The sequence below is a fragment of the Tamandua tetradactyla genome, chromosome 16 (genome assembly GCF_023851605.1).
Source record: "Tamandua tetradactyla isolate mTamTet1 chromosome 16, mTamTet1.pri, whole genome shotgun sequence".
NCBI lineage: Eukaryota > Metazoa > Chordata > Mammalia > Pilosa > Myrmecophagidae > Tamandua > Tamandua tetradactyla.
Window position 1 is genome coordinate 8,545,345 of NC_135342.1, and position 13,673 is coordinate 8,559,017.

The following is a 13,673-nucleotide window of genomic DNA, read 5'->3' on the forward strand; positions in this document are numbered from 1 at the left end:
CTTCTGTTAGACTTCACTACTTATCATAACCTGCCAACCCCCAACCAAGACCATTCCAGCCAATCCTAAAGAATACCTAGGGAAATATGTAAGATTCCACAAGGGTTCCAGACACTAGAGTAACTTTCCAGAAACCTACAACCTCCAGAGGGGTCCCTGGTCCAGAAAAGTCCTGAAACCTAGCCCAGCCTCTCCAGAACATCAGATAGTTCCATCTCCCTACCTCATATTAGTGACAGACCATTCCAATATGAGAAATTTAGAATTGCCATAGCCCAAACACCCCTAAAGAGAGTGATGGAAAGATCAAAGGTGATTGTGGAGTTATACAGAGAAGAGAGGATTTAACAAATGAGTATGAATGCTGAATCATTAAAGTGATATCTCTTTTAGTCTCCAGTATCTTAGAGCAGCTAGAAGTAAAAACCTAAAATTGTGAAGTTGTAACCCTTGTCAAAGTCTGAAATATGTTCTACAACTAATTGTGTTGCTTTGCTTTGAAATTTATACCTTTTTTTGTACATATGTTATTTTTCACATAAGAAAGAAGGAAAAGTCCATCGTGATTATAAAAAAAATATTTAAGCCCTCTAGCTTCCCATATTCTGGAGCTAGCTAGAACTAAAAATATGAGGGATCATATGGTAGCCCATGACAAATTCTGGGATCTGTCCTGTAATACCTGTTGAAGAGTGCTTTGAAAACTATTGCTTTTTTATTTCTTTGCTTTGTACATATGCTATACCATACAATAAGAAATATTAAAAAAAAGATATACATGCACACACTGACAGTTTGAGTGTAATTTGATGCATCTGAGTAGGAGTGAGGGAGTTTGTGTACATTGGTGTGTATGAATGTGAGTATGGGTTTATATGTCATGATTGTGTGGATGAGTGTAACTGAGGAAATGTACATATGTGATGTATGTGTGTAATTGTGTGAATGTATGTGACTGTGTGTCTGTAGTGGTGCATGTATCAGTGCCTGAATCTGCAGGTAAGTGTGCAAATGGTATGTGTATACATGGTAAGGATGTTCATCATTAGGGCTCATGCCAGTTTGAAAGGATTATGTACTCTAGAAAAGCCATCTTTTAATCCTAATCCATCTTGTGGAGGCAGCTGTTTCTTTTAATCCCTATTTAGCACCATAAATTGAAAACTTGATTATATTATTTCCACAGAGATGTAACATACCCAATTGTGGGTATTAACATTTGATTAGAGGGAGATGTGATTCCACCCATTCCAGGTGGGTCTTGATTAGCTTACTGGAATCCTTTAAAAGAGAAAGTATTTTGGAATAAACTTCAGAGCCATTAGAATGAGGAGAACCCACACAGCCAGAGACCTCTGCAGATGAAGAAGAAAAATGTCCCCAGAGGAGCTTCATGAAACAAGAAACCTGGAGAAAAAGTTAGCAGATGTCACCGTGTTCACAACGTGCCTTTCTAGTTGAAAAAGAAATGCTGATTGTCATCAGCTTTCTTGAACCAAGGTATCTTTCCCTGGATGCCTTAAATTGTACATTTCTATAGACTTGCTTTAATTTGGACATTTTCATGGCCTTAAAACTGTAAATTTACACATTATGAAATTTCCATTTTTAAAAGGTGCTTTGTTTCTGGTTTATCATGTTCCAGCAGCTTTCAAACTAGAACAGCATCCTAATCCCTGTCTTGGAAATTGAGAGACATTTGATAGTAGATCTTGTAAAATATGAGTTAATCTGTGGTAAACCAAAGGGTTAATTTGAACTCATGAATTGATTACTAAGGCAACAAGGGCCCATTACTGAAAGTTCAGCCAAAATTAAGGGTAGCAGACTATCTAATGCTCCCCAATTGGGCAAGTAGCAGCAGTTTACTTGATCAGTAAATGAAGGACCTGTTAAAATATTTGATCTGGGGTTTTTATTTCTGAGAGTCTTTTACAAACTTGCCCCTCTCTATAATTATTGTTCCATTTACACTTCCTATCACTATTGGGTGCTTGACATTGGTAAAGTATACATTCTGACCAAATTTCTGTATCATCCAGATTTCCACATTAGCTGACATTCATTGCTTGGCATCATGTTCTTCCTTTGACCTGGATCTCTGAAAATTGTCAGATGTTTTGATTCTATTTCTTGAGTAATAACTTAAATGATTGTGTGGCTTAGTGGTCAAAAGATCTCAAAAGCATTTATTTTGGGCTTATGGCATCAGAATGCAAACTGAAACACACCACCTTGTTGCCAGTCTCTCCTGTGTCAGAACTCAGACACAATTGTCCCCTCCATGGGAGACCCTGCCTGCCCCAAGGAGCCTGGAAAAGGAAATGCCTCTATCAAACCTTTCAGTGATCTCTTTGTTGATGCTAGCTAGAAATGTGTAATTACTTTAGGTAATTAGCAACAGAGTAGAATGTTTTTCAGAAAGCTTCTCATCTCCCAAACCTGCACTGTCAAGATCACACCAGCTGAAATGATAATTGCAGTTCTGTGGGGAGGTGAGGTCACAGAACCACAAACCCATAACTCATGATCTGGCTGCCTCCCTTCTACAGACACACTGGCCATTGTGACAGTCACATGGATCCCATGTCTTGGCAGCCAGAAGCAGTTGGTGAGTATTTTCTATTTCAGTCTGAGAGACAGAGTGGGTAACAGAAGGAGGCATATCGGGAGTCTGGGGAAGTGACCCTCTCAGAAAAAGGATCCTTCAGAGTTTGAATGGGGTCCAGTTCCAAAGCCACACACAGGAATGGCAAATCATTCCCAAGGCAGGGGCTGAGCTAGAAAAGAGAGATGTGGGTCCCAGACCAGTACACATCAATCCTTGTTGGCCCCTAGTAGGATTAAATGTAAACATCACTGATCAGGAATGTGGTGTTTAATCTAGGGGACTAAAAAACCTATTTTTTAGAAAAGGCATTCAAGACCTGTAGTTCTGAAATCAATTGCTGTTCAGTCACCCTTATAAGAATCATGGAAACAATTTTCAGGATTATAATAGGTGTGCTTATAAAAATTCTAAACTTGTAATAAACAGTAGGATGAATCTACTGGAGTCATCTTATATTGTGCAGATACAGTGTGTGTGAACAGTAATTGTTGGGATGCAAATGTTTCTCTAACTCAGGGAGTAATATGTATATAATGGAGACAGTAATTATGTCTTTACAGAAAACATCCAGGGTCTGTTGATTATGGTGAGTTTGATTTCCCACTTAAAGTCAGGGAAGCAGAATTTAAGGAAAAGCTAACATTTTCTTCTTATAGTTTTTTTTGCAATTTTATCGAGATATATTCACACACAATATAATCATCCAAATAATATGATCAATGGCTCACAATAACTTTTTAATTGTGGGTTTCACACAGCAGCTGCCAGCCTCAAATACATCTTATGAGCTATCTCTGGATTAAAAATATTCTAATAACAATCCAAAAAACTACTCTTTCAATTTATAAAATGCACAAAATTTTTCACTTTACAAATTGTATTTTGTATATGTCCTCATTTAAAAATCCTTAAGAAATCTCACTACATTATTAATAGTTTCAATTGACAGGCATTAATATATATCTATACAGTAACATAGTTTCTACCCTATAATGTTTTATGTTACTGCTCCAGAGTGCTCAGCATAAGAGAAGACATAAGATTGTTCCATGGTTGCTTTTATAGGTGACATAGTATTTATCTTCTTGACACAAATGCAATGAGTCTTTTTGCTGCTACCTTAATATGGAGACATTCTTTCTTTCATAACATCCTACTGGCTCATGGGGCTGGTTCTAGAATGTTCTACTATTTTACAATCAAACTTTAGTTAGGGTCTACATTGTATTAAGATCTCTAAATCTTCAATCATGGACAATATTGGCCTATAGACAATATATTTACACATAAATGGAAAATTGCTACCACCAAAATTTTAAAATGATGTATCACCAGGTTAAAATCCAACAACAAGGCATAAAAACAAAACTAAATATAAATCTACATAATTGGAAGAACACACTTAAATAGCTTTGTTCCTATAGTATGGTGGTTAAAGGCAGTGTCTTTGCACCAGGTTCAAGCACCACTTTGTGCTTAAGCAGGATGTGAATTTAGACAAATAAATAAACCTTTCTCCATGTGTGTTTTCCTCATCTTTTTAAAGAAAGTCCTAGTAATGTCCACCTCATGGATTTGTGAAGAAATACAGAAGTTACCTCATGTATGACTTTTGAGATCCCTATATTTAAAGGCCTTTTGCATATCATACAATCAACTCTTAAAAGTCTCTTAATAAAGGGTGGACCATGGTGACTAAGTGGCAGGAGTCTCGCCTGCCATGCTAGAGACCTGGGTTCAATTCCTGGTGCCTGCCCGTGCAAAAAAAAAAAAAAGTCTCTTAATAAAATAGCAAGCTTACATATTCTAGGGGAGAAATGATGGTAAGTGGAAAATAAAGGATTTTAGTAGAAATGGTAATTATAGCATATGTCTCATATTTCCTTGCAGGCTTCTCTGACTCTAAAGTCAAATATCAGTCACTGGAAACTGGCAGAATGTCATCCAGGGATTTGGTGATAGGAGTGGTTTTCTTAATTCAGACTACAGTTGGAGTCCTTGGAAATTTCTCTCTTCTCTATCATTATCTTTTCCTTTATTTCACTGGGGGCAGGTTAAGAACCATAGTGTTGATTCTCAAGCACCTGATTGCAGCAAATTCCTTAGTTCTATTCTCTAGAGGAGTCCCCCAAACAATGATAGCTTTGGGGTGGAAACAATTCCCGAGTGATTATGGATGCAAACTTCTTTTCTACATTCACAGAGTGGGCAGAGGAGTGTCCATTGGCACGACCTGCCTCTTGAGTATCTTCCAGGCCATCACCATCAGCCCCAGGAACTCCAGGTGGGCAGAGTTTAAAGTAAAAGCTTCCAAGTACATCAGCCTCTCCATAGCCCTGTGCTGGCCCCTCTTCATGTTGGTAAATATCATTATTCCTATGTATATGACTGGCAATTCAAGAAATTATACCATCAAAATGAAAATACATTTGGGATACTGTTCTGCTGAAGTTTCTAACAGAATCAAGGCCTCAGTGCATGCAGCATTTTTATCATTCTCTGATGCTGTATGTTTGGGGCTCATGCTCTGCGCCAGCATCTCCATGGTTTCCATCCTGTACAGGCACAAGCAGCGGGTCCAACACATTCACATGACCCACCTCTCCCCTAGATCTTCCCCTGAGTCCAGAGCTACCCAAACCATCCTTTTACTGGTGAGCACCTTTGTATCCTTTTACACCCTCTCCTCCATCTTTCAAGTGTGTGTCACTGTTTTTGATAATCCCAGTTGGTTGCTGGTGAACATGGCTGCACTATTTGCTACATGTTTCCCAACCTTCAGCCCCTTTATTCTCATGAGCCAAGACTCCAATGTCTCCAGACCCTGTTTTGCCTGGATAAGGAATTAAAAGTCTCCTAATCTTATTAGTAATACATAATGCATATCTTTGTGCACAATGGTCATTTTTTTTAATTCAGCATTCCCCACAGACCTGGAAGTACAATTATGAAACTTTCATAGTACAATAGAGGGTTGAGCTGGAAACTGATTGTTTGTACCCAAAATAAAATAGAAATAGTATATTTAAATAAATATTAATTAATTATTATAGAGTACTTATAGAACAGAAATTTTAATATTACTTTCAGTGCAGTTATTCAGAGTCAAACAGTAAAAACACAGTAGTAAAAACACAATCTTAAACATTGTGAAGATTATGTCGGAAATCTTTGTGTGTACAACTTTGAATCTGAAATTAAGTTTCTCCTGAAATTCACTAAGCATAGAAACTTTGGAGAAGTTCTTTTAGAAAGGAACATGTGAAAGTCATTCAGAATTCTGAAGAAAAATCTGTTCTCATGTAATCATTAGGTGGCATAACATGAAACTTCAGTTACAGTACAAGCATTGGGAATAGAATTATGAAATGTGTATGTTAAATTCTTAGAGAGATGGTATTCATTTAAAATATAATTATATGGAGTAATATTATCATATTTAAAACATTCTCTTGCAGAAATGGCCAGATTCAACTGCAATGGGATAAAGGATAGCACAAAAATATGTTTTCACTGATTAAAAACATTAGATAAATGTTGACAGTTTAAAAACAAATGATGGTCAACTGTGAAATTTGACAAGTTAAAGCATGCATTAACTTAATTCAAGCTAGTATTTCCTTGCTAAAAACCACCATATCTTAGTACTTCATATTCTCATCAATTCTGCCATCAGCACTAGTGACTGACTTTCTTTTTGGAGATAGTTTCCATCCAGAAACAAAGTTAAATTAAAATGTACACACTAAAAAAACAGGATCAAGACTTGCTCCTATCATGTACAAGTACTTAGGGCATATATTGGCAACCGAACTTTTAAAAATTATAAAATGTTACTGTCATGACTCATAATGGAAACATAAAAATGCTGTAATTCAAAATGATAAATGCATGAATTTAAAAAATAACTATATGGGCGGGCCACGGTGACTCAGTGATAGAGTTCTCCCCTGCCATTCTGGAGACCAGGGCTCGATTCCCAGTGCCTGCCCATGCAAAAAAAAAAAAAAAAAACCAACTATATCAAATATTGGAATTCTAAATTTTTCATTTCTTTTCTTGGTACTAACAATTTCCTGACATACTTTCAAGAGATTATTTATAAATGCAAACTCATAGGGCCTGGACAAAATTAAGCCAAAATCCATATTAATTAATTTACTTCTCTTGGCCTTTATGAATGTGAGAGTGTATTTTTGTATCTGTTGTTCCTAATTCAGAAAAAGTTAAAGGTATCACACCTAGATATTCTCAGAACTTTTAATTATATTCTCAAAATTATTAATCACATGAACTCAGAAACAGTTGGAAACATTTTATGGAAAAACAATAATAAAAGGCTGAGAACAAAGAAAATGAAAAGTCAAGTATCAATCTCCTCTTAAGAAAGAATTAGCTTTAATTCAAGAGAAACCGGGGAATTCCTTAATTGGAACTGAAAGCATTTTTTAATTCAAATACTATATAATAGTAAGTTATTCCTTTTTGCTGACAGAAAAGCAAAAGATTTTATATGGAATATTATCTGATGCAGAACTCTAAATATTAAAGAACTTAGTCTGTGGCTTATCCAGGTAAGGTGAAAGTCTCAATAAGGAATTTGATAATTATCTGTTCTCTATGATAAAAACAGATTTTCTCTATGTTTCATGTCATTCAAGAAAGAAATAAGACTTATTGTTACTAAACTGGTTTACCACAGAACCTGTTTTATTCACCAAAATGTAAACTTCAAGTTTATATGGAAGTCAGTATATTTTTGAAGACTGCAGAAAACCTAGAGAGTAGGAGAGTAATAGTTCATTAATTGTACATTATATATAAATAATTAATGATTGCATGTTAATAATTAAAGACTCTGCACAACTTCTGTTGTTTTAAAGTATGCCGTTTGCATTTATGCTGACCACCTCAAAATTTAGATTTAAATAAAATGGTTTCTAAGCCAAAAAAAAAAAATGATGGTTGGGATAAAACTGCATGTATTTTGGGGATCTGCAGAAGGAAGACATTTCTGTGTAATATTCTGTGATGATGCCAATTGGATACATTAGAAAGAAAGAGTTTTGGGAGTGCACTCCCACATCTCTAAGGTGATGAATTAAGTGAAGCCTTTAATGAAACTTGAAACAGTGTAGAAATAGCACTTTGGGGTAGAGGGAGTGGGGGTAGTCTTGAATCTCTTTTATGTCAAGTTTGTAGCTTATGGATTTCCAAAGGAACACAACAAATAATTCTCAAGTGTAGGAAGGATTTTAATATAGCTCTCTCTGTATTGACATTATAAGGATGATCCAAAGTAATGATTCAATATTGAAAAACAAAAGAATTAGTTTGATCTAATGCATATGTATTGAACCTTGTAGTACAAAAATAGAGAAATATTTTTATTTCACATAAGACACATAGAAATACCTTACACCTATTAGACTGCACAGCAAGGCATAGGAAAAGGAAATATGCATGTGCATGTATACACATATTCACAAACACATATAAATATGTATGCACATACATTTGCCAACATATATGTCTGTGTATATGGGTTTATATAACTATGTGCATGAATATGTTTTATACATGCATGTATACACATGTATAATTGAAGGGAAACATAAGAATTCTTACTCAGCATCATATTTATTTTCTTAGTAAAGCAGGGAGTGCGCAGAAACTTTTTGTTTATGTTTATTCTCTAACAATGTGTGCAGACAGAGTGCCTGTTCCTTCATTATTGGGGTAATGATTATGGGACAAAGTGCATGTTTTTGCTCTGTCTTTACTGGAGTGTTAGCCAAATGAATGTTTCTCAACCTTGACTGACTTTAGTTTTCTAAGTTAACATTCCATCATAACCCACAGGCCTCAGTGTTCTGAGTCTGCAGATGTTTTGTAAAGCTGTTGCTTTGACTTCTTCTCTTATTTTTCCCTTCACTGAGGGAAAGAAAAGGAAAAACAATGAAACCAGGAAGACACATTGGAAGGTCTTTTTAATGTTTCTAATAAATTATTATAGTGGCTTGGACCAGTATTGGCAGTAGAGATGAAGGAACATGAAACTGGGTCAAGGTACATTATGAAAATAAAATCCATTAAACTTAATCACACATTATGTGTGAAAAAGAAAGGAAATGGATAGATTAGGCTTGACCAACTGTGATGGATTGGATCTGTAGGTGCCCTGGAAAAGCACATTCTTGAAGCTAACCCATTACTGTGGGTGTGGACCCACTGTAAATAGGATCTTTTTGTGAGTAGGATCGTAATTTAAGATGTGACCTAACTCACTCAGGGTGTCTTAAGACTCTTACTGGAGTCCTTTATAAGAAGATAATAGAAATAAGAGACAGAAAAAGCCCCCAAAGAAGATTAAGTGAGGGCCACACAGAAGCCACAAGACAGAAAAGCTGAGAGAGAAAAGCCAGAAGCAGAAAGCAACAAAACCTGGGAGAAAAGGACCAGTAGATGCCATATGGCAGAAGAGCTGAGGCTCTGGTGGCTCATCTTTGGAGAGAAAGCATCTCCTATTGATGCCTTGATTTGGATATTTTTTATGGCCTAAGAACTATAAACTTGTGAGTTAATAAAATCCCCATGTAAAAGCCAAAAGAAACAATTCTACTTTACATTCTTCAATTTTGGAGGTTTTACACTCAGTATATCAGTTTTTTAATCTAGATTTTACAACATCCTTTAAAAATGCAGTTTAATGTTTCTCATGGGTTGCTTGAGTAGAATCTCAGTAATTGAATATAAGAATCAGGAGTTGCCTTTGAGCTTGCAAAAGGAAACAGAGTTTTCATTGTAGATTTGTGCATGTGAGTACAAAGGAAAGTAACAATGTCTCATTTAAAACCTTCCAGATATTTTTATCTTTTAGATGATAAATAGTTGCCAGTGAACCTTTTATCAACTGACACCATAATTTGGAATTAGATGTTTTTAAAGATAGTTAAGATAAATTTTACAAAACTTTAAAATTATCCCTTATATTTAGCTGTCTTCCAAATAACCTTTCAAGGTACAGATGATAATAAAAGAAAGGAGAATAGAAATTAATAATTATATTTATACATATTACCTTATTTCACAGAATAAAGGATTCAGCATCTTATTAAGGTTATCAATGCGACACCTCATAAATTCAGATTCTTTGAACAGGTTATAATGCAGAAATGCATCTCTTGCTGCTATTGTTATGGGAAGGAGAAATTCATCTTATCTCAAAATTCTTCCTGATGTTTTTACCAAGCATAAATGCAGTCAGAAACCTTAATTAATTAATTAATTAATTATAGTATGCAGTTATTTAATACCTTCAACTTCCATTTTGGCAATAGATGGATGCTTCAATACTACTTTACTTCTCCCAACTTTTGAAAATTTGTAAGTAAGTACTTAAAAATAACTTTCAGAGACAAATGTATGGTTTTAAGGGCATAGCACAATGCAGCTTTACAAACTAAACCCAGTCCTAGATATAGCTCCTAGATCATAAAACAGAATATTGTCAAACCCAAAGGCTCTTCTAGGGATCCCTCCAAGTCCTCCAAAGAGAAACTAGTATGAGTACATCTAATAGCACAAAGCACTTTCACAACTTTGTACTATATATAAATGGGATCATAGAGAATGGCTCTTCTATATTTGGCTTTTTCTATTCCATGTGTTGTTTGTGAACTTACCTTTATCATTGCAGGTTTTCTAGATGATCCATTGACATTGGTGGGGAGAATTCCATTGTGCGACTGCCTAGTAAATTATTTAATCATTCCACTAAATGTACATGTGAATGGATTTCAGTTTTGAGGTATTATAAATACTGCTGGCATGTAAATACTAGAATTTACAACAAAATGCAAGTACAAATGACACTGTCCTAGAATTATTTGTTATTTTACATGAACTAACAGTCTTAGACTTTCCTCAGTCTTTACTTCAGACTTGCCATTCTAATCTGTCCTGGCTGCACATTAACAGACAAATATAAAGCCTCACTCTTCTATTCCCAAAAGAATACCCTTCACCAGAAAATACTCAGCCAAGTGGTTATTATTAAAGACAATATAAGGTTGAATATGTGTGTGTGTGTTTATGTGTTTGGGTATGAGAGAGAGAGATAGAATGAAATTATCTAAAATTGAGAGTTTTGATGGTCTGGACTTTGGGCACTATACATGATGCCTGATGAATGCAGGTGACTGTAGGGCACACTGACTAAGAAGTACATTGGTGAACTGTGGTGCATACTTTAATGAATGAATGTTGTGCTGCTACAAAAAGCTATAAATTTCAAAGCACAGCACTACAATTAGTTGTACAACATATTTCAGAGTTCGACATGGGTTACAATTTCACAATTCTAGGTTTTTACTTCTAGCTGCTGAAAAATACTGGAGACTAAAAGAGATATCAATTTAATCACTCAGCATTCATATTCATTTGCTAAATCCTATCTTCTATGAATAATTCCACCATTACCTTTGATCTTTCCATACCTCTCATTGGGGTTGTTTGGCCTATGGCAATACTAAATTTTTGATATTGGAAGGGGCTGTCACTAATATGGGGTAGAGAAATGGAACTATCTGATGTTCTGGAGAGACAGGGCTAGATTTTAGGACTTATCTGGACTAGGGGGCCCTCTAGAGGTTGTAGGTTTCTGGCAATCCTTGTGTAATCTTCCCAAGAGAAAGAAAACCAATAAACACACAGTTGCCAAATAGGAAATCTAAACCTCCTCTTAACTCTCATCCCTCCTGCCATTATTGACCTCTGCTATTGCTGTGGTAGTGCTGATGTTTTCTTTTTAAATATAGCCCATAGCATGCAATAGCAGTTTTTCCCCTGTACCCTGGACTTATTTGAACATGAATCATACCTTTGAAGTAGTTCTTGCAAAAACTAATTTATATTTCTAGTGTTAATCAGTGTGACACATGGGTCTATACATCCCCTTTCAGTCTTGTTCATCTTCAATATGGTAATCTTACTTATAGACCCACCAGAGAACCACCTCTCTGTCTCTCTTATAAATTGCCCTAGGTGTTCTTTAGGATTGGCTGGAATGGTCCTGTTTGGAGGTTGGCAGGTTATGATAGGTAGCAAGTTCTACTGGAAGCTGAAGCTTGCATAAGAGCAACCTCCAGAGCAGCCTCTCAACTCTATTTGAACTCTCTCTGCCACTGATACTTTATTAATTTGGTCAGTATGGAATGGTTGATCCCACAGTGCCAGGTCTGGATTCATCCCTGGGAATCCTCTCCCATGTTGCCAGGGAGACTTTCAACCCTGGATGTTATGTTCCCTTTAGGGGGGAGGGTAATGATTTCATTTCCAGAATTGGGCTTAGAGAGACTGAGGCCACATCTGAGCAACAAAAGAGGGCCTCCAGAAGTAACTCTTAGGCATGCCTATGGGTAGTCTAAGCTTCTATGCTACCTGCATAAACTTCACAAGAGTAAGGCTCATGATCGAGGACACGACCTATTGATTTGGGTGTCACTAAAGGTTGACAGTATCAGGGGATTCCCTGGTGATAAGGTTTAACAGTTCCATAGTCTTTCTCCCATCCCTCAGGGGACTTTGCCAATACTTTTTGATTATCTGCTTAATGTACTCTAGGATGTTTCCAGGCATTACAATAATCTATACAGGATTAATGACCTCTTTCTCATTCTGTGTTCACTGTGTTTCAGTTGTTCAAATGAGCTATACAGATAGGTTGAATTAGATTATGTACTACAGAAAATTTCAGTGCCAGGTCAAATAAACCTTTCTTCCATTGGTCTCAAAGAGTATGTGTGGTTCTAAAATACAGACAGTCTTCCTTACCTCTATGTTATTACCTCTATTACTTTAACCCCAACCTGTTCACAAATAAAGAAGGAAAAAAGTTGATTCCCATGGCACACTCTGGGATCTATCCTGGAACCACTTTTTGAAGAATGCTTTGAAAACTATTGCTTTTTTGTTTCTTTGCTTTGTACATATGCTATACTATACAACATTTTTTAAAGTTTCATTTTCATTGACTATTTGGCAGTTTCTTAGGAAACTAAATATCAAGCTGACCCATGACCCATAAATAGCACTACTTGGCATATACCCAGAAGAGCTGGAAGCAACAACAAAAACAAACATTTGCACACTGATGTTCATAGCAGCATTATTCACAAATGCCAAAAGATGGAAACAAACCAATGCCTATCAACAGATGAGTGAATGAACAAAATGTGGTATATACATATGATGGACTATTATACTGCAGTAAAACAAAATGACGTCCTGAAGCACATGAAAAGATAGATGAGCTTTGAGGACATAATGCTGAGTGAAATTAGCCGATGCAAAAGGACAGATACTGTATGATTCCATTTTTATGACCAGCAAAAGGTATAATCAGAGACTTATAATACAGAATACCGGGTACTTAGAGATACATTGAAGTTAGAGATGGGTGAACTGATAGCTAATGAGGTTGAACTCCAATGTAAGGGAATAGATAGGAGTGAAGATGATTCTTTAGTGGGTCTAGAAGTAATATTACCATATTGAAGATGAACAAGATTGAAAGGGGTTGTATAGACCTATGTGTCTCACTGACTTACAGTAGAAATATTAATGAGTTCTTGTAAGAACTACTTCAAAGGTATGATTCATGTTCAAAGAGTGTTTAAGTCCAGGGTACAGGGGGGAAACTGCTATTGCATGCTATGAGCTATGTTCAAAAGGAAACCATCAGCACTGCCACAGCAACAGCAGAGGTAAACAATACAGTGAGAGACAAGGGTTAAGAGGAGGTTTAGATCACCTATTTGGTGAAGGTGTGTTTATTGGTTTTCTGTCTCTTTGGAACAATGGAATTATCTAAAAGTGAGAATGTTGGTGGGCTGTGGACTCTGGACCCTCTACATGATGCCCAATGAATGCAGGTGACTGAAGGATGCACTGACAGAGAAGTAGAATGGTTAACGACGGTACATACTTATGAATGAAGGCTGTGCTGCAACAAAAAGAAACAATGTAGTGAGGCATGCAATGATGTGAATGAACATGTGGA

General features: G+C 36.2%; 1 protein-coding gene across 1 annotated transcript; it reads left to right on the plus strand.

Moving 5' to 3' along the window:
- Window positions 1-4,548: 4,548 nt before the first annotated feature.
- LOC143660149 (vomeronasal type-1 receptor 4-like) lies at window positions 4,549-5,460 on the plus strand. Its single transcript, XM_077133561.1, has one exon. It carries the CDS (start codon window positions 4,549-4,551, stop codon window positions 5,458-5,460), a length of 912 nt encoding a protein of 303 aa, XP_076989676.1.
- The last annotated feature ends 8,213 nt before the right edge of the window (window positions 5,461-13,673 follow it).